Source organism: Halichoerus grypus, chromosome 1 (assembly GCF_964656455.1).
Source record: "Halichoerus grypus chromosome 1, mHalGry1.hap1.1, whole genome shotgun sequence".
NCBI classification, from domain to species: Eukaryota; Metazoa; Chordata; class Mammalia; order Carnivora; family Phocidae; genus Halichoerus; species Halichoerus grypus.
Genome location: NC_135712.1, coordinates 190,722,458 through 190,743,525, shown reverse-complemented (window position 1 = coordinate 190,743,525; position 21,068 = coordinate 190,722,458). Strand labels below are relative to the sequence as shown.

Genomic DNA, 21,068 nt, shown 5'->3' with positions numbered 1-21,068 from the left:
GATTCCAGGCTCAGAGCCAAGTTCTCAAAGTTCCCCCAGCAGTTACCCTCCTCCTCAGTTGCTACCCCTCCTTCCTTCTTTTTATCGCCAGCATGGGACGAGGTTAAGGCCGAAACCAGCCTGGGCTTGAATCCCAGCTCTTTCCTCACAGTTGTGTGACCCGGGGGTAGGGCATGATCCGACCTCTGGGAGCCTCAGGTTCTTCATCTGTGCGTGTGTGTTGCTATAATCACACGGCACAGGGTTGCTCTGCGGCTGAAAGAGGTAGGTGCGTACTGCTGGGGCCACTGTTCTGTTAGAGCCTAAATCAGATGATGTCATTCCGTTTTATACTCCCCCACTGGACCAAAGGGGGGAAACAGTGGCCCCCGACCCCATGGGGCCTGAGGGTGAAATGAGGTGACTTGAGTAAAGCTCTGAGCAGAGGATTTGGACAACAGCAATTCTCCAGAGAAGTTAGGGGCTGTAGTTAAAATGCGGTCAAGGCTACTCAGGATGAAACCACTGCCCACTGGCAAGTCCCCAGTAACTGGTCTGACTAAGCAGAACACCCTTTCTTAAGAGATGGCTGGGCAGGGGGAACCTTGCAGCCCTCCCTTTCCTCTAGCACACTGCCTGGCTAGGAGGTGGTGATGATTTCTGACACAGATGATTTATGAAATGGCAGTTGGTAGTGAAGGGTCAGGATGAGGTATTCTAGATCCAGCTTTGCCCGCAGCATGAAATTCCCCATGGTCCAAAGTTCTGTTCCATCAAGTCTTGCTTGCCTCTCAGACCTCACTTCCCATTCCCTTCTCTGACAATTCTTTCATACCCCCTTCCTCCTCACCCCAGGGCCTTTGCACTTGCTGTTCTCTCTGCCTGGAATGTTTCCCATCTCTCTCCCTCAACTCCATTTTTTAATCTTGCATGAGTCTTTCCTTTTTATCCATCAGGCTCCATTATCACCTCCTCAGAGAAGCCTGCCCTGACTCTATGCAAACCAGCCTCCTGGGCTATTTTTTTCATAGCATTTATCAGCAACTGGAATGATGTTATGTCTGTGTTTATTGTTCAGCTCCTGCACCTGAATGGCAGCTCCACAAAGGCTGGGACCTGGTCTGTCTTGTTCATCAGTGTAGCCCCTTGGTGTAAAATAGAGCTTGGCACATTGCAGTCACACAACAAATATTGGTGGAGTCGGTGAGTACATGATGGGGGATGAAATGAAATAGTCTAAGTATGTAGAGTGTCTAACACAGCCCTAGCTCATTGCAAGAGCTCCCTGCATGGCAAATATTAGTCCCGTCTCCTCCAGGCAAGCAAAAATGTGGCTTCTTCCTTTGCTCCTTCTCCTGGGTCCAGCCCCTGCCTCAGCGCCGCCCCCCCCATTCCCTTTCTCCGTTTCAGTCATGGCTGGGGTACAGCTTCTGATTTCCTGCAGTAAGGAGAGCATCCACAAAATTGTAAAGGGCAGTGACTAAGTTGGCTGTCAGCCAGAGCAGTAAAAATGCCATACGTCAACCCTGAAGATCAAACTCCTTTGGCAGCCATCCCATAATTATCCACCAGCTTGGCTCTTGGTGGGATGGGAGGAGAGAAAAGGAATTTTACCCGTTTATTAATTTTTCCCCATCTGCTTGGAGTCCTGCTGAAATATGACTTATGAGCTTCACTAAAAGCCTAGTTGACTGGAGCCCTCGATTGGCTGAAGGTCCGAAGCCCAGCTCCCGGCAGGATGTAGGTCTGCAATGCAAGAATTGGACCCCATGCCGTAGGCAGGAATGGGGGTGGTGGCTCCAGAGCCCAGCACAGGGCCTGCCACCAAGGAGGTGCTTGGGATGCAGACACAGAGGATTTATGAAAAGACAGTTGGTCGGGTGGGGTCAAGATCCAGCTTTGCCTTGTCTCACTGTGTGGCCTGGGCACAGCTTGTAGCCTCTCTTTCTCCATCTGTGAAATGGACATAAACACCTGCTCCTTCTTGACCCACAATCTTGTAGAGGGAAGCAAGGCTTACAAAATGGGGGAAGGTTTTGAGAATGTTGACTCAGAGGTTCTGAGCAATTTTCAAATGTCTCCAGAGGCATTGAGGAGGAGGAAGAGGAGGAGGAGGAGTGGATGTGGGAGAGGAAGGGGAAGAGGAGGAGGAGGGAGAAAACATTGTTCACCCCTGAGTGGTTTCAGGGCAAGTATTTCTGAAGGGTGTTTCCTGTAGTGATGTAGATCGGCTGGGATTCCAACCCTTAATCTGCGGCTTCTTAGCTGTGTGACTTTGGACAAGTCTCTTGGCCTCTCTGAGCCTCATTCTCCTCCCGTGTAAAAGGAGACAACAATGGGCCACCACATGGAGCTGAGGATGAAATGCATATAAACCCCTGCACAGAGCATATAACCACAATTCCCCCTAGAAGTCAGGTGCTGATGTTGTGATGCTGTTAATAATGTGATAGTAAATCCATCGCCCATTTGTAAGTCCCAGGCATCCTGTCCATTAAGCACAGCAAGCACCCTTCCCCAAACTGGGTGGGCAGGGGTAACCTTGCTACCTTTCCCTTTCTATCTTGGGCTGCCACCTACTGGTGAGGACCAGAATTACAGTTGCTGGAAAGCCCCACAGGGGCTGCGCGAACAGAGGCACCCCCCCCCCCTTTTTGCCTCCCCATCCTCAGTCTCCGGAAAGAGGAGTGGTGGGCTGATGCGGAGAGGATAGGGAAATAGGAGTCCCAAATTCTGAGGCCCATGAGTAGATTGCAGAGACTCCTGAAGGCTTGTCCACCCCGATGGTGAGAAAAATCCGTCCTCAAGTCTTGTCCGGTTTACTTCCTGAATATCCCTGGGACTGGTCCTCTTTCTTCCATCCCCAGGGCACCGCTCTGGCTGAGGCAGCAGCCTACTCCCCTGGTCTCCCTTTCTCCACTCCCTTCTCCATATAGCAGCCGGGAGGAATTTTCAAAAACTACAAACCTGATTGGCTCATTCCCCAACTTCAATCTCTCCATGTGTCCCCACAGCCCCTGGACAAAGTCCAAGCCCCTGCACCCAGCCCACAGGACCCTTAAGCCTGTCACCCCTGCCCGCTCAGCCCTTGTTACCCACCTCTGCCCCTTCCAGGCCTCTCCAGCTTGCAGGCCTGGTCCATGCTGCTCCCTGGCCTGGCCTCCGGGATCCCCTTTGCCTGGTGAACTCCTGTGCCTCCCGCAGGCTCAGTGTAGATGCTGCTTCCTCCAGGATGCCTCCCTTGATCCTGCAGTTCCTGCCCCCCGCCCCCAAACATAGCCTTTATCAAGTCCTACTGCCTCTTGATCTTCGTCCCCCTGGACTATGAGCAGGGACTGCGTCTGGTTTTCTTCACTATGGTGTCCCCAGTGCCTACCCAGTTCTTGTGTAGCAGGTAATGACTGACTAGGAAACAGTCTCATAAGGGGGCTGTAGACCCAACTCTCTACAGCCATTTTCTTGGACTGTCTTGTCTAATTCTGAGCTGGTGGGGGTCGGCGGGGGGGGGGGGGGTCTCTGTAGTGGCCACAGTGCCCTGGAAATGGTGTTGAGCATCTGATGGGTGTTTGCCACTTTGTGATGCCCACCCTGCGGGGGCGGAGGGGAGGACCTAGAAGGGGCTGGCTCTAGAATGCCATCTCCTTGGTAGGTTTTGGTGGTACCACTGATGGTCATTTGGGCTCCCTGCCATCATGTGGAGGATGTGCCAACTGAGGCCTGCCCCTGGTTGAGGAGGGGAGGGGGCGTGACCCACTTCGTGTTCTCCAGCATGCACAGCAGGTGGCTTCCACAGGTCCCGTGTGGCAGCGGCAATGCGGCTTCCTCACTCTGAACCTCTCCTCACCGGGAACTCTCTTTATGACAATTCCTGCATATCAGGTGGTCTTGTCTCCTCGCCCAGGCTCAGTTCCATCTGGCTGGCCATGGTCGCTGCCTCTAGGATGGATTCCCCAAGAAGCCGACTTGGGGGTGAGTGTTCTCATGCAGGTGATTAAGGATGCAGGTAGGGGAGTGGTAGGGGAGGATAGGGAAGGGGACACAGCCAAGCAAAGGGACACTTTCAGGTCCGCTCCCAGCTTGATCCCACGGGAACCATGGAGTGTAGATTGTAGCTCCTGGTTGTCCAGCCCCAGGACAGGGAGCTGGGCTTGCACACTCCAGCCGGGCAGTTAGCAGCTCTACTCTACTCTGGCACCTCCTGGCCTCTCTTTTCTGCCTCTGGGAGCTAAGAACGAGTAGCCCGAGGGCAGTTCTCCAAAGAGGCTCATAAACGCACTCCTAGAGGAAGAAACTGGGTGAGGGGGCCTGGGTGGGCACCAGCCATTCCGCTGTGCTCCCCTACTCCAGGAGACCCTTTCCCCAATTCTCTGATTCATCCTGTTGACATTTTCTCAATCTTCTTTAAAGTGCTATGCAAGACAGCTTCTGGAAAAGTACAAGTCTTCTCTTACAACCAGCAGGCCACCCCATGTCCTTTTAAAATAGCGGCCACTGCCCAGAGCTCTGCCTAGCCCTACTTCTGGCCCTGAACTCACTTTAGAAGTCCTTATTGGTTCTTTTAATTTTATAAGGTATTCTTGCTTGTTGTAAAGAAAGATCCCAAACATACAAAGGTGTTTATGGTAGTAATGGAAATTTCCTGCCCCCTTCTTCATTCCCAGGGTGGGTATCTGGCCAGATGTTTTCCCAAACATACATACATATACATATAAATATATTTTTTCTCTTCTTTGACAACTTTTGGCATTGTGGATATTCTATCCTATTTCCTGCCCTTACGCCCCCGAGATGGATCGAATCCCCCATTTCTCACAGGGGAGCCCTCTGGCTCAGAGAGGTGGCATCTGCTCACCCAGCTAGCCAGTGGAGAGCCAGTACTCAGACCCAGGCTCGGCCTTCTGTCCACCACACTGCCTGCAACAGAGTAGAACAAGAAGTGAGTCAGCCGAGAGAAAAGGAGTGGCACCATCAGGGTCCAGGGCCTGCAGAAAACCACCATTCAGTCCCAGGGCCTGGGAAGGGAGGGTGACCGGGTTCAGTGGCGGCCCTGTTTAGCGCGGATGGTCAGGTGTGAACAGAGGACCCTGCCACTGGGAACAAAAGGGCAGGAATGAAGCACATTCATTTGCTTATGTAGCCGCCAGGCATCCTACACCACACAAGTGGAGTGTCTGTATAGGAGTTAGTGGGGGCTGCCAGCAAACTCCCCCTTTAATCCCTGAGAGTGATCTGCACTGGGAAAAATGGGGTAATGGAATTACTTCCTCAGCCCAGCCTGCTCCAAGTTGTCCTATCGGGCTTTGAACACTGATCTCAACCCCATTGCAACTGTAGCCCAAGTCCCAGCCCATCGTGTCCTCTGGCCGCAGGGTTCCACACTCTTGTCCTCCTCTCTACCCCAGACCTTCTTGGCACACTGGAAGCCCTGACCATGCCCAGGGCCCCACCTCACCGGTGTGCACAGGACCTGTCTGCTGGCCCACGGCTCAGGGCATTTGCACTTCTGTGGGACCTTTGCAGTCTTACTGGCCCACGCTCCAGGAGCCCAGGTACCAGTCCTGTCTGCTCCCATGCCCCCCTCAGGATTTGGTCTAGGCACCCCCCCCCCCGTGGCCCTTCTCAGAGACCCCAGGCAGGGTATTTATACCATACCCTTTGGGCCTTACCACCTCCATGGGCTCCAGTGGCTGGTATCAACGTCTCTTGGCTAAGGACTCACTGTGCAGCCACGGACGGCCACGCTTTCCTCTGTAGGGCAGACAAGAGGTGCTCAGGAATTCCCATCAGCCCCGACACTAGCAGCCCCCCAGCAATGATGGGTGCACAAGCAGCTCAGCTCCCTCACCCTGGCTCGAGATCTCTGATGTGTGTATTCTACACCGATTCCTGGGGGTCCTCCAGGAACTGAGCTCCACTCACCTACGGCCCTAGGAGAGTGGACAACACAGCCTTTACTGGCTGCCTTCCCTTCCCCACCCCCACTGTTTTCCAGAATCACCTCCCGAATAAATCTCAGGGGCAGCTCCTGGGGAACCACTTGAAGACGAAGACGGCCAGGACGTCCTCCCTGAAGCCTGCCCAGCAGCCTGCCTCTTCCTCCCAGCCTTCCTCACGTGGTGCCCGCCCCCCGCCCCCTGGCTCTGGAGCCTCCAGCTCTCATGCAAGCAGCAGAGGAAGACAACATGCTCCGTGTCCCGTCCTCCGGCTCTCTCTGCTCCTGGGGGTCTTACATCTCATGCTGGGAGCCAATGATTCATTCATTCACCCTTCGGCGAAATCCCTAGGACATCAACCTGTCTTCCAGCAGCCTAACCTGGTGCCCGAAGCTGTCACCGACTCGTCCCAGCTTGCGCCCGAGCCAACCCGGCCTGGGCCAGTTCGATCCCAGGGAGAAACGCGGCACATCAGAAGGTCAGAGAGTTCATTCAAAATCAGCAAAAATAAAATTTAATGGTGTGCCGCAGGTGCAGGCAGTCCGTCCTTCCTTGGGCACAACCGCGGCCTCAAGCGAAAGCAGACAGGCTCCGGAAGGACCCCTGATGGCTGGCCACCTTGGCTGGGAGGGCGCTGCTTCCGGAGAGGGGAGGTGCGCAGAGGGCGCGGACCCCCCTCCCCCCCCCAGGGAACTTTCCACAGGCCACCTGGCTTCCTTCTCCCCGCTGCAGCTGACGCTAGGACAGCTAGGGGCTTCTTGGGTCCTGCAGCCGCCCTAAAATACCTTCTGGGGAACACAGCCCTCCAGCTCCAGCAGCTCCGGCCAGCCATCGTATTTGTTCGTGTCTGGATTGTTCTTCAAGAACTAGAGAGAGAGAGGAGAGAGAGAGAAAGAGAGAGTAACGCGGACCATGGGGGAGGCTGTTCAGGAGTCAGACCTGAGTTTTCACTGCGCTTTAAGACCTCCTGCCTTCACTCACTTCGCCCTGGCTTCAGCCCCATGCGGAGGCGGCAGTGTGGGATAGGACCAGCCCCTTTCACAGGTGGGGAAACTGAGGTGCAGAGGGACGGCCACGTGCCCAAGGTTTTACAGAGGAGATCAGAGCTCAGTCCTCGCCTGTCCTGCCCTGGGGGGTGGGGTACCAAGCATTGGAGGGCAGGCTTGCAGAACGTTAGCTCCTCTGCCAAATTCTCCATCAGCCTTTCTAGGACACCCCCAAACAACCAGCACAACAATGAAGAGAGGCAATTCGTGAACACTTGCTCTACGCCAGGTGCAAAGTGCCTTATGTATTTATTCCTTACAATAGCCCTAAGAAGGGCATACCATTACCATCCCATTCTGCAGATGGGGAAACTGAGGCACAGAGGGCTAAAGTAACCCTGGGGCAGAACCGCTGTGTAATATTAATAATAAATATAGAGAGAATAAAATCAGTTAAGATGGTGTTTAAAGTGCCTAGGCTTAGTTTATGGAGGAAAAAAATGTAAATAGCAAAATCTACCCATGGAATAATTGGGGCTAACCCTTAGGGATAAAAGTAATTCTAGATGCTACGTCTCTAAAACCCAGAACCGCATGTGTGAGAACAAAGGACCTAATGGTTCCGCTCACATCGTGGTCTCCAGTTCATTCTGGGTGATGGGTCTCCCCATCCCCTCCTTGCACAGGGATGCTCTGGAGCCCCACTCTGCCGCCTGTGTTCTTCACCCGGAGGCTATAAACAGAGGGCTCCTTCCTTGTCTCCTCCAGCACAAGCTACTTTGTATCACCATTTAAAAAAAGTAATTTCTAACCACCTGAATTCATTCTCTTAGAGACTCACACATACAAACCAGGCCAGCATTTTCCAGACAAGGCAAAAACCCTTGCAGCCCATTGTGGTCCCCGCACCTGGAGTCTAGCGTCTTGAGGCGGTCGCTCCCCTGCCTCCCACAGCCCCTCCCCTGCAGGCTGCTGTGCCTCAGGTCTGATTACTGCCTGGGCCTCCTCCCTGCCTTCTCCCTGTGCTCAGCCAGGGAGGCTGTGCTAAAAGCATCAGGACGGGAATCTGTGTGGAGGCCGCCAGACCTGGATGAGAGCTACATCCGCATCAGATCCAAACAAGCTGGTTAAAACCTCTCCTCGGCTCCAGATCCTCGACTATGGGGTGGGAGCAGAATCGTACCTACTTCATCGCGGGAATTAAAGAAGGCGCTGCAGGTAACTTGCTCAGCCGAGCCTGCACGCAGCAAGTGCTTGCTGAATGCTAGTGTTTCTTATGTATCAATCTGCTCTTGTTGCTTTTCCGCTTAAGCCTTCCATGGCTCCCCACTGCCTTCAGGATGGAGTTCACTCTCCTCCGTAGTCCTGTATGTCCGAATCATCGACTCTTAGCTGCCTGCCTTGGAATCTGGGCAGAGCTGAATATTCTCACCACTAGACAATGGACTACATCAGGCCAGGGAAGATCTGGCTAGTTCTCCCACATTTGGGAATTGCTCTGAGCTGGGGATGCATAGATGGGGGACAGGGAGAGAAGGTGCAGCATTTCCCTGGAGGCTCCACCCCATCATCGACTCCCCTTTCCTCCCCTGAGCACTCCTGAGACTCCAGACTCTACTTGGGGCCTGGGTAGTGACTGTGGAACCACATGTCATGGACCACTCCCGACCCCTTCCATGTACTCAGGTGGGCTCTCCTGTGTTTTGTTTTTTTGTTTTTAAAAGATTTTTATCTATTTATTTGACAGAGAGAGAGATAGCGAGAGAGGGAACACAAGCAGGGGGAGTGGGAAAAGGAGCAGGTCTCCTGCTGAGCAGGGAACCCCATGTGGGACTCGATCCCAGACCCTGGGGTCATGACCTGAGCCGAAGGCAGATGCCAGGTGCCACCCAGGTGCCCCCTGCGTCATCCTCTTGATGCAAATTTATCCTCTCCCCTCTGGTGGGGAGCCTGAGGCCCGGGGCAGGGGAGTGGAGAGAGAGAGAAGAGGCTTGGCTTAGGTTTCCGTTGGGACCAGAAGCCAGACATCCCGCCCCTGCTCTACCCATCATGCAGGCTTCATCTCTACATTCCTTTCTCTTTTCCCATTCCTCACTTCCCTCATCCTTCTTTTCTCCTTTTCCTTCTCCTTTCTGGTACTTACCCGTTTATATATGACCCAGATCCTTGCAAAATGGTCAAGGCTACTTCCTGCTGGGGGATTAGCCAGTTGGGCCACCCTGACCTCTGAGGTCCCCTCACTGTCCCTTCCAAGCCACCCTAGTCCTTGTCCATCCATCCCTGGCACCTTACCCCACCTGCCTCACTGGGACGGGGAGGCCGCCAGGAACTCACCTGCTCAAAAGGGCTTTTATCCTTGAGGTCTTTGGCCCCTAAGAAGACCCAGCTATCTCTGAAGCCCAGCTGGTTTGCATAGGAACTGCCCAAGCTGGAGAGGAGCTTCCTGGTCTCATCATTCATTCTGCAGAGGACCAGAGAGGACAGTGAGGTGGAGGGGTGGGAGAGGGGCAAGGTTCTCAAGCACTTGGCCTACCCTCTGCCCCACCCGCCGCCAGATGCAGCAGCTGGGCTGTGCAGGGTTGTGCTCAGAAGGAACAGGGCCGAGTGGCCACTAGTATGAGTTTGCTTCTGTTTACAAATATACATGTTTATTTGGAAAATATGGAACATCACAGAGGAACTAGAAATTACAGTCTCACCCCACTTGACATAATCACTGTAACATTTTAATGTATTTCCTTAGTATCTTTGTTCCCCACGCACTGGGGGATCATACCAATGCTTTTATAATGTTTTGTTTTCACTTAATACTAAAGGGTGAGCATTCTTCCATATCCTTAAATTATTTTCTACATCATTTTTGATGTAGATCCTCTTCTATGTACATATAATGTCACATGTCAACATGTGTCATAATTTCTGTAACTAGTTGGTCTTTACTGGACAGGGACAGTGTGTCCAGCTTTCCAGTGTTGTAACCAAGGCTGTGATGAGCCTCCATGAACATGTCGTCATGCACTAGTCTGGTTATTTCCCCAGGAGAAGCTGCCAGAAGACAGAGCCAACGGGAGAGCAGGGAAAAGGCACTTAGGACTTGGAAGCATTTGGTTCCCTTCAACCCTTGGCTGGGCAGGTGGACGTTCCCACTTACTTGGTTCCTGGGTCATCATAGGAGGCCATTAGCACCAGCGTGCCCTCTGGGATTTCTTTTAGGAATTTTACCAGGAGGTTAACATCTGGGGGAGGAAGAAAAACGGGGTGCTGGTCATTTATGGGAAATGACCACTGGTCATTCTCATTCTCTGCTACTGCCCTGAAGATCCAGGAGTGGCCGGGGGCAGGCTGACACGGAGGTCCACCTGAAGCTCAGGGGCCAGCAGGAGGCGACACCTTGGGTGAAGCTCCCTGCAGCCCTTGTCCAGGGGAGAGAAAAGTGCATGGAGCAAAGGTGCCCTCATGCAGGTGGTCAGGGGTGGACACTGGGAATTCAAAAGTTCCACAAGAGATTCTGATGTGCAGCCAGGAGTGAGAGACATTGTTCTAAGGGCCCTTGGGGACCTGTACCTGAGGAATGGAGCGCAGTCATGTCTCAGGAACTCTCGGCTCTTTGCACACCCCCTGCCACCTCCTTCTACACTCGTTAAGAACCTGTCTGTGCTGACTTTAGAGGAGATCCACCGCACCACAGGCAACTGAGGTCACTGAGCGAGAACATCAGTGTCCTACAGTTCTCCAGCTTATGCCAAGGAGCAAACCTCCCTTTGCATCTTTTTTTTTTTTTTTTTTAAAGATTTTATTTATTTGACAGAGAGACACAGCGAGAGAGGGAACAGAAGCAGCAGGAGCGGGAGAGGGAGAAGCAGGCTTCCCGTGGAGCAGGGAGCCCGATGCGGGGCTCGATCCCAGGACCCTAGGATCACGACCTGAGCTGAAGGCAGACGCTTAACGTCCCTTTGCATCTTTAACACCTCCTTGCACTTGTGAAATCTCTGCACTTACCAGAGAGCAGGCCTAGGTGCAGCGCCTGGCAGAGGCATCAGCACCCAGCTCGCTTCAAGGACATGGGTTTGTTTCCATTGTCCTTATTTTTATGGTCACCTTTCCTGCATAAAAACTCATAACTTAGGGCAGTGATATAATTTCAAGATATTTATTTAGGTTAAAAAAAAGTAAGTTTATTCAAAGGAAAATACTAATAATTCAGATGGTACTCTGAATATGGTGTAACTTGTGCAGGGGGCTCTTGAATGGTTGAGGAAGGATGGGCAAGATTGGCCTAGTGGGAAAAGTAGGGGCCACATCTGTCACACGAGGATGATTCGTAGCCCTGCCCATAGCATTTTTGTAGACAGCAAATGTGATGATGACTCTGGGCATACAGAAAGTGCACTATAATGGAATTGTAATTATCAGCAGGATCAGTGACATAATTTTCAGAGCCCAGTGAAAAATGAAAATGTGGAGCCTTTTGTTAAAAAATTATTAAGAATTTCAAGACAGGTGAAGGCAGAGCATCAGACCAAACCTGAGTTTGCTCTAGGCGCAGGACTGTACGGCTGCCCTGCCCACAGGCCCACACCCATGAAGATGAGCCAGTTCTTAGTATTCCCCAGTGATCCCTTGGGCCTAGGGGAAGAATCAAATCCTGAAAGCAAGGCCAGCTGCCAACCAGCTCAGTAACACAGAGGCCTGTAGTCAGTGACCACAGAGGCTGTTAGGGAAATGGCCCTTGAACTCTTGAGATAAAAGAGGGAACTCTGAAAATCAGCTGGAGCCATTAGCTCCAGATATCAAGATCTGTTCTTGTCTGGGATGGACGGTAATGTTTGGAAAAAAAAATGAAGTGTGCCTTCTATTAATTATCCTCTCACTTTAAGAGGTCATTGCCTTCTTTTATCTCTTGTGGGAAGGGGCAACTTGTCCTCAAATGCTTCTGTTTCTGGGTCCCCATCAGCCATGGTTACATCCATGTTCATAATAGAGCAATACAAAATTTAAATTATTTTTTACCCTTTTTGACAACCTACAAAATGGGAGAAGATATTTGCAAATGACATCAGATAAAGGGCTAGTATCCAAAAATCTTTAAAGAACTTAATCAAACTCGACACTCAAAGAACAAATAATCCAATCAAGAAATGGGCAGAAGACATGAACAGCCATTTCTCCAAAGACAACATACAAATGGCCAACAAATACATGAAAAAATGCTCCACATGACTTGGCATCAGGGAAATACAAATCAATACCACAATGAGATACCACCTCACACCAGTCAGAATGGCTAAAAGCCAGAAACAACAGGTGTTGGCGAGGATGCGGAGAAAGGGGAACCCACCTACACTGTTGGTGGGAATGCAAGCTGGTGCAGCCACTCTGGAAAACAGTATGGAGGTTCCTCAAAAAGTTGAAAATAGAGCTACCCTAGGACCCAACAATTGCACTACTAGGTATTTACCACAAAGATACAAATGTAGTGACCTGAAGGGGCACGTGCACCCCAATATTTATAGCAGCAATGTCCACAATAGCCAAACTATGGAAAGAGCCTAGATGTCCAACAGATGAATAAAGAAGATGTGGTATATATACATACAAGGGAATACTACTCAGCCATCAAAAAAAAAAATGAAATCTTGCATTTGCAACGATGTGGATGGAACTAGAGGGTATTATGCTAAGCAAAATAAGTGAATCAGAGAAAGACAATTATCATATGATCTCACTCATATGTGGAATTTAAGAAACAAAGCAGAGAATCATAGGGGAAGGGAAGAAAAAATAAGACAAAATCAGAGAGGGAGACATACCATAAGAGAGGCTTAACTCCAGGAAACAAACTGAGGGTTGCTGGGGGGCGGGGGGGTTGGTGGATGGGGTAACTGGGTGATGTAATGAGCACTGGGTGTCATAGAAGACTGATGAATCACTGAACTCTACCTCTGAAACTAACAATACACTATATGTTAGTTGAATTTAAATTAAAACAATAAAAATAAAAATAAATTTTTTAACCCTTTTCATTCTGCCAATGACCTCCTTGCTTCTGAGTCATGTGGATGGAGGGAGGGAGGAGGGAAGGGGAGGGAAGGGAGAAGGCTGAATGCACCCTGGGCCCCTCCCACTGATTGGTGCCAGTTCCTATCCAATCCCCTAGATCCGTCTCCTGAAGCGGACACTGTGGTTTACCTCTATTTTACAGATGACAAAACTGAAGTTCACAAGATGACACCTGCCTCAGCCTGAAGTCTTTGATTCCAGAGACTGGACCTTTTCCATAAACCTGGCCCCGGGCCACCCCGAACACGTGCAGGGTCCTGGACAGAGGACACATGACGGTCTCTAGCCCTCGGCCCACAGCCTGCCCCAGTCTCCTCACCTCTCTCCAGCTCTGTCCTGCACCAGGAGGGGCCTCGCGTGCCTGCATGTGGACACCCCCAGCCTGCCCGTCCAAGCTCCGTCCTCCCCCCACCACCCCAGCCACTGCCAAGCCCTGGCCAGCCCTTGGTCTGCATGGGCCCTGAGGCAGGCTGCCGGTTGGCACAGCCTCGGGCCCTGCAGACCCTACCTGTGAGGTGGGACTCGCTGGAGGATGGCCATCAGGGGATCCAGGGGACCCTCTGAAGCCCTGGGCCCAGGACAGGGCACCAGCTGCTGTCTCCAAGCCCAGTGCTGCAGATCACCTTCCCAACGTTCGCAGCTGTGACTGCTGGGCACCCGATTCCCACTGCCCACCTTTCAGCTCCCCCTCCTTTGTTTGCAAAGCCAAGAGTGCTTCTCCCTTTCTTGCTGCCTGGCTTTGTCCCCTCTGGGGCTCATGTGTTTAGGTGGGCACAGGAATGTAGTGATGCCCGAGCCCAGAGCTGGCCTTGAGATCACGGCACAAGGGAGGGAAACAGAGCTGAGCTGAACTCTGAGAAGGGGGCTGAGCTCAGTTCATCCGTCCCAATGGAAACCCGTCCTTGCAGGACCAAGACGTCTGCTGCCTGCAAGGGCCGCCCTGCTGCTTCTTCACTCCTGGGTGAGGCTCCCGGGCCAGAGGGAGGGAGGGAGGTTGCCAGCTAGGCAGTGGGTGGCATACTGAGTTTGGGACGGATTCCACTGTGTTTTAGATGTCAGGATTGTTGGGTGAGACTCCAGCCCCCAGCACGGCCTGGCCAGGCAGCCTGGGGCTGAAGCTGCTGCTGGTGGGAATGTCCAGCCCAGGTAGGGCAGGGCCGGTCCCCAGGCTGTGCTAAGGGCGGGGAGGACAGTGGGGTGGTCACGTGCCCAGAGCGCAGCAAGCGTGCCCGTGCATGCAGACAGAGAAGAAAAGAGGTCTGCAGAAAGACGCAGAGAGCTTGGAGCCTCAGAGCGATCCCTTCCAGGCCTTAGGAGGCCTTGTCCTGTCCTTGGGCCCAAGAGACACCCCTGTGGCCTTAAAATAAAATACCTTTTACCTAGCAAACTGGGCCGTGTGTCCTTGTCCTTAGCACTTGAGTGCGCACCTGCTTGGCCTCCAACTGCCAGCACCAGTGTTTCTTTGCCTTAAGGTCCTCTCTGACCTCCAGATCCTCCTCTGTGCCCTGGGGCAAGCCAGGCATGTGGGAAGTGCCAAGGAATTAGGGGTGGGTGTGCCCCAGCTCCCTTGCCCCTCTGAGATCTGAGGCATGTACTTGACACCGGCTCCCGAGTTCCAATTGCCTGCAGCATTCAGCCTGGTAACACACTGTTCTGGCTGTCTCCCTCTCCGTCTCGCTTCCTGCTGGCATTTCCTGAGATCACCTCTTCCCAAATAAACCGTTGCACCTGACTCCTGGTCTCAGGATCAGCAGCCAGGAGAGCCCAACTAAATAAGACAGCAGAAAGGAGCTTCAAAGACAGCAGGATGGTCCTCCACCCCTACCATGCTTCCTTCTGGTCATCTCCTCTGGAGACGAGAGCTGAGCATCCCAGCACCCGATGGCTCTTTTGCCATAGGAGCTCAGCCCACCCTGTGCCCTCAGTGCTAACAGAGGTGCCTACCTCCAGAGTACATGTCGAAACAGTTCTGCGTCAGCACTAGTCCTGTGGTTCCTGCGGATGAGAGCGCAAAACTGTGATTTCCTGAAACAGGTCATCCTGTCTATTGTTTTGCAGAAAATGGCTACTTTTTAGTCTAAGATCTAAAAATGGAATAATAACGGAGTCAAGTCAGCTCCTATAGAAAGCATGCAGGACTGAGTAGGGGCCCAGTAACTTCTGGGCTGATCTGAGAGGTACAAGGACAAAATGGTGAAGGATCTCTGGAATTGAACGGTATCCAACCAATCTGGGTCTGTGTTCTGCCTTGCCACTTCCTAACGCACCGCTTAGTATTCTGACCTCAATTGTTGCATCTGAACAATAGGCTATGGGAACTAAGGGAGATGTATTTAAACTAGGTAGTCAACATACAAGACAAATTTTAGCTGGAAAACAGTAATAAGAATAACTGCAATCATTATCGTTATTCCTTCCTAAATAGGACATCTGAATCCTCCAACTCTTGAAGGCAAAGGGATTTGCAGTGGGCTGAATGTACTCAAAGCTCTGAGTCCAGTCATGTGGATTGTGTTTGTGTATTTTGCAAAGGGTCCAAGTCCTACAGGGAACCAGGTGTTTGGGGGAAGTTGCAGTTCTCACTCTCTGCCACTAGATGGGGGTGTTGCAGAGGGGATGGCAGCTCTATATTTTCTCCCCGGGTCCCTTCCCCCCAAGCCAGTTTGTGGATCCCTGAAGAGGGTAGGGACAGGGGTCTAGATGGTGGAGGCTCTCCTGCTGGGTGGGTGGGGGGGGTTTACACTGCAGCCCTTCCTGGATTCTCAGAGCCACCAGTGTAGGGTCCTTGGAAAGGGGTGGGGGTCTATGCACACATGAAACTGTGATCATGTTCATTTGTATATTTTTCTGGAATTAGGGGGAGGAGGTATAGTTTGAACAGTTTCTTAAAGGAATCTCTTCCCCCTAAAAGACCGAAAACCACCAATCTTTAGCAATCCTTGCTGGCTTAATATGCAGACGAGACCCTGAGGCCCTGAGAAGGATTCCTTGGACTTCTCCTCAGCTAGCATGCAGTAGATGCTTCGAGAGGTTTTTAGTCTAGGGAAGTTAGTTCAGCTGAGTGATTACAACCTGGAGTCAATCAGATCCAGGTTCAAATCTAGATGATTCTATCGGCTGGGTAACCTTGGGCATGTGGCCTAACCTCTCTGAGCCTCCACTTTCTTACCTGGAACATGGGGATACTGTGCACAACTCCACTCTGGCATGGGGAGGAGGTTGAATGAAATAGCTAGCACAGAGCGAAGGCTCAATAAACGTTAGCTCTTGGTGTTACTGATGCTTGTTTTTGTCTGTGCTTTATGAGGGGAAGAGGAGGAGGCCCTAGTCTGAGCCTGTCTCCTGGGAGACTATTCAAAGAGGTCTTCTTCTGCAGTGGCCCATTTCAGGGAGGAGAGAACCAGCAGGTTTCAGCCAGATGGGCTGTGGCCAGGGCCACCTCCTGCCCAATGGGGAGGGTTCGGGGATGGGGGGTGAGCGGGGATTAGGTAGAACAGCTGCTGTGCCCTCCCAGGAGGAAGGACCTGCCAATGGAGTGAATCAGGCCTCACTCTCCTTCTCAAGACTTTGGAGGGGGCATGCCCTGCTCAGCCTCCTGCCCCTCCCAGGCCCCACCTTTCTCGGGCTCCCCGGAAATTGGCCAGGGCTGCCTTCTGACCTCCTGCTCTGGGTAAGGCTCCATTTTTGCTCCAGGCTTTGACCTTTCCCCCGACTCAGCAGGATTTCTTGGCAGAAGGGAGATGGCTCCCCTAGGAGCAACCAATCCAATCCCTGTCACTTCCTAAGTGTGTTCACATGGTCATGCCACACACACACACACACACACACACACACACACACACTTGGCCTTTTCCTTCCTGCGTGTCTGCTGTGCCCTTTGTCCACCTGTCCTGACTTCTGTCCCAGGAAGTGGCTCTTAGATTCAGGGAATTGGCCTTTGCTCTCCATCTCATCCATGCCTCTCCAAAGGCAGAGAGGAGGGTCTTGGCCAGGGCAGAGCACCTGGTCCTGACTCTGTCCCTGTAAACCCACCCCCTCCTGAAATGTGTCCCTGTTTCAGGCTTGGCCTGTCGTTGTTCCCTGCAGGAGATGCAGGGTAGTGAGGCTGTGGGCCTCCCTCCACATCTCCCTGCCTCCAGCCTCCCTACTCCAAGCTGGAAGGAAGTTTCTGGAGTGCAGGGCTAGGCCCTCACACCCTGCTCACAGCCTTTCTGAGGCTCCCTATTGTCCTTAGCTTCAAGCCCATACTTCTTAGCAGGATGCTTAGCCCCTCACCCTGCCATCCTGCCTGCCCCCCTTCCCTGCTGCACCTGTCATCCCTCCTTCTCTGGTGCATCCAGAAAGACCCTGTGTGGCCCCCAATCCCTCTCCCCACTCCTTCCTTCTCTGCTCCCTGCACAGTGTTGCCCCAGCCTCAAAGGAGCCTCCCCTACTTTTTTTCTGGCCAACCCCTACTATCCTTCAGGGCTCAGCTGACCAACACCTCTCTCTGGAAGCCTCCCCTGATGACCCCCATCCCCAGCTCTGTGTCCCAGTTCTCAGGGATGTGCTTCCTTCTCCTTCATAGATGCTCACCCCATTGGGCTGGCAGTCAACTTCATGGAGACCACAGGGTAGCTGCTGTCAATATTTGTTGAATGAATGAATGAACGTGTGCAATCACCTCATCACCTCACATTGTTGGTGGCTGTCCCCCCATGGTTTCATGTGTGTTGGTTTAGGCTGCATGGCCTTGAGAATGGGGTCATGCTTCACAGGAGAAGCATGTCCTCCTGGGATAGCTGCACACAACAGAGGCCTGGTCAGGACTCTGGAGAGTAGGACCAGGTCTTTTAGACTCTCTGTCCCCACAAGCTTCCCCTCCCACGCACTAGAGGATGGCCCCAGGCACGTGGTAGGAGCTGAGCCAGTATTGGTTGAATGAATGTTAACTACCTCCCCATAGCCCCCGTCTGCAGTATTAAGAGCATGGTGGGGGCTATCTGGGGGGTGGATCAACAGCTCACCGTTCACCAGGGCAACGTTCAGGCCTCTGCCCACGTTGTTTTTCACAGGACTCATGATCCTGAACAAGAAGAAAAACAAAATACAACAGTTGGTCCCAAGTGTGGAGCGAACACTCTGCTTTTGTGACTCTGGAACTCTGAGGGGGCCCACATGGCGCTATGCAGAAGCATTAGGAAACACACAGAATAATTTGGGCCATCTGTTTTCTCCTGGAAACGAGCGGTGGGCTGGATTCTCTGAGGAATGCTCATAGCATGTTTGGACGAGAACAGTCTGCTTGGAAAAGAGGGAAGGTCCCTGCCAGGGGCTCTGAGGTGTTGGAGGTGGGACCGGCCCACCTCCCCCAAGCAGTGAGGCCCAGCTGCTGGGAAGAAGGCAGAAACCAGAGCGTTGCTGCCATCCCGCAGAGGCTGGGACTGCTGGGTGGGGTCCGGCTGTGTTGCTGGCTGCCTAGCACCCACAGCCCGGTCTTCTGGTGTTTCTTGGGAAAACCGTCCTTCTCTACTCTCAGACTAGGTGGTTCTTGGGACTGACCTCGGGTCTTCCAGGCCCGGACAAGTAGAGCATCCTGTGTCCCTGCTCATGGTGACTGAGCCAGGTATGGTCATGGGACCCAGGCCAGCCAATGAAACTCAGTCTTGGGACTTTTATAGGGATAATTTGGATGGGTAAGTTCTCTTCCGTGGGGGCCAGCTTCAGCTGATATGTCAGCCAGCTAGTGGCCTCCCTCCTTCACAGAAAGCAACCCATTTTCATGTTGAGAAAACTGAATCTAACAAAAGAGAACAGAGCTAAAGATGGTGTGAGAGGGACCCCTGATGACATGGTTTAAACCTCTGGATCCAGCTGGTCCTGAAGCCTGCTATCGGTGCATTTTGTATATGGGAATCACTAAGTTCCTTCTTTTGCTCAAGTGAGTTGGAGTTAGGTTCAAAATCCCTATTTTTTTTTTTAAGATTTCATTTATTTATTTGAGAGAGAGAGAGAGAGAACGAGTGGGAGGAGGCACGGAGGGAGAAGCAGACTCCATGCAGAGCAGGGAGCCCGATGTGGGATCTGATCCCAGGACCCTGGGATCATGACCTGAGCTGAAGGCAGACGTCTAACTGACTGAGCCACCCAGGCGCCCCAGAATCCCTATTAAAACACCTGTTTCAAGAGAAAATCCTGAAAGCAGCTCAGGACAAGAGGTCCTTATCCTACAAGGGTAGACAATAAGGCTGGCAGCAGACCTGTCCACAGAGACCTGGCAGGCCAGAAAGGATTGGCATGATTTATTCAGGGTGCTAAATGAGAAAAATATGCAGCCAAGAATACCTTATCCAGCAAGGCTGTCATTCAGAATAGAAGGAGAGATAAAGAGCTTTCAGGACAAACAGAAACTAAAACAATCTGTGATCACTAAACCAGCCCTACAGGAAATATTAAAAGGGATCCTTTAAGCAAAGAGAGAGCCCAAAAGTAACATAGACCAGAAAGGAACACAGACAATATACAGTAACAGTCACCTTACAGGCAATACAATGGCACTAAATTCATATCTTTCAATAGTTACCCTGAATGTAAATGGGCTAAATGCCCCAATCAAAAGACACAGGGTATCAGATTGGATAAAAAAACAAGACCCATCAATATGCTGTCTGCAAGAGACTCATTTTAGATCCAAAGACACCTCCAGGTTGGAAAGTGAGGGGGTGGAGAACAATTTATCATGCTAATGGACATCAAAAGAAAGCTGGGTTGGCAATCCTTATATCAGACAAATTAGATTTTAAACCAAAGACTGTAATAAGAGATGAGGAAGGACACTATATCATAATTAAAGGGTCTATCCAACAAGAAGATCTAACAATTGTAAATATTTATGCCCCTAACATGGGAGCAGCCAATTATATAAACCAATTAATAACAAAATTAAAGAAACACACTGATAATATACTAATAGTAGAGGACTTTAACACTCCACTCACAGCAATGGACAGATTGTCTAAGCAGAAGATCAACAAGGACACAAGGGCTTTGAATGACACACTGGACCAGATTGACTTCACAGATACATTCAGAGCATTCCATCCTAAAGCAACAGAATATACATTCTTCTCAAGTGCACATGGAACATTCTCCAGAATAGATCACATACGGAGTTACAAATTAGGTCTCAACCAGTACCAAAAGACTGGGATTATTCCCTGTATATTTTCAGACCACAATGCTTTAAAACTTGAACTCAATCACAAGAGAAAATTTGGAAGGAACACAAATACATGGAGGTTAAAAGAGCATCTTACTAAAAATGAATGGGTCAACCAGGAAATTAAAGAATTTAAAAAATTCATGGAAAGAAATGAAAATGAAAACACAACGGTTGTAAACTTTTGGGATGCAGCAAAGGCGGTCCTAAGAGGGAAGTACATAGTAATACAGGCTTGTCTCAAGAAACAAGAGAAGTCTCAAGTACACAACCTAAGCTTACACCTAAAAGAGCTGGAGAAAGAACAGCAAATAAACGCTAAACCCAGCAGAAGAGAATTAATAAAGATTACAGCAGATTAAGGAGGGCATGTATTGAATGGAGCACTGGGTGTTATAGGCAAACAATGAATCATGGAACACTACATCAAAAACTAATGATGTAATGTATGGTGACTAACATAATAAAATAAAATTTAAAAAAAGATTAGAGCAGAAATCAATGAAATAGAAACCAAAAGAATAGTGGAACAGATCAACAAAATTAGGAGCTGGTTCTTTGAAAGAATTAATAAGATCCATAAACCCCTAGCCAGACTTATCAAAAAGAAAAGAGAAAGGACCCAAGCAAATAAAATCACGAATGAAGGAGGAGAGATCACAACCAACACCAAATACAAAAAATGGTAAGAACATACTATGAGCAACTATATGCCAACAAATTAGGCAATCTGGAAGAAATGGATGCATTCCTGGACACTTATAAACTACTAGAAGAACTAGAAAACCTGAACAGATCCATAACCAGCAAGGAAATTGAAGCAGTAATCAAAAATCTCCCAACAAACAAGAGTCCAGGGCCGGATGGCTTCCCACGGGAATTCTACCAAACATTTAAAGAAGAATTAATACC

General features: G+C 51.0%; 1 protein-coding gene and 1 long non-coding RNA gene across 8 annotated transcripts in view; one reads left to right on the top strand and one right to left on the bottom strand.

The window, feature by feature from the left end:
- The first annotated feature begins 96 nt into the window (after positions 1-96).
- LOC118522634 (uncharacterized) lies at positions 97-13,221 on the top strand. 4 transcript variants are annotated; one of them, XR_013449359.1, is made up of 6 exons: positions 97-264; positions 1,058-1,182; positions 3,773-3,948; positions 5,382-5,528; positions 5,972-6,390; positions 13,101-13,221. It is a non-coding gene; the product is annotated as an uncharacterized LOC118522634 (long non-coding RNA). The 4 variants fall into 4 exon arrangements; XR_004910731.2 differs by lacking the exon at positions 13,101-13,221 and having other exon boundaries at positions 3,881-3,948; positions 5,972-6,442; XR_004910730.2 differs by lacking the exon at positions 13,101-13,221 and having other exon boundaries at positions 3,859-3,948; positions 5,972-6,442.
- The window catches only part of FAM3D (FAM3 metabolism regulating signaling molecule D), a 27,504-nt gene continuing 12,839 nt past the window's right edge, over positions 6,404-21,068 (bottom strand). For all 4 annotated transcript variants that reach the window (XM_078076685.1, XM_078076684.1, XM_036071766.2 and 1 more), the window contains 5 exons: positions 17,965-18,023; positions 14,903-14,953; positions 10,050-10,134; positions 9,233-9,359; positions 6,404-6,778 (listed from right to left, as the gene is read on the bottom strand). In XM_078076685.1, the coding sequence (XP_077932811.1) occupies positions 6,689-6,778; positions 9,233-9,359; positions 10,050-10,134; positions 14,903-14,953; positions 17,965-18,023 (412 nt within the window). In that variant the 3' untranslated portion in view covers positions 6,404-6,688. The remainder of the gene's footprint in view (positions 6,779-9,232; positions 9,360-10,049; positions 10,135-14,902; positions 14,954-17,964; positions 18,024-21,068) is intronic.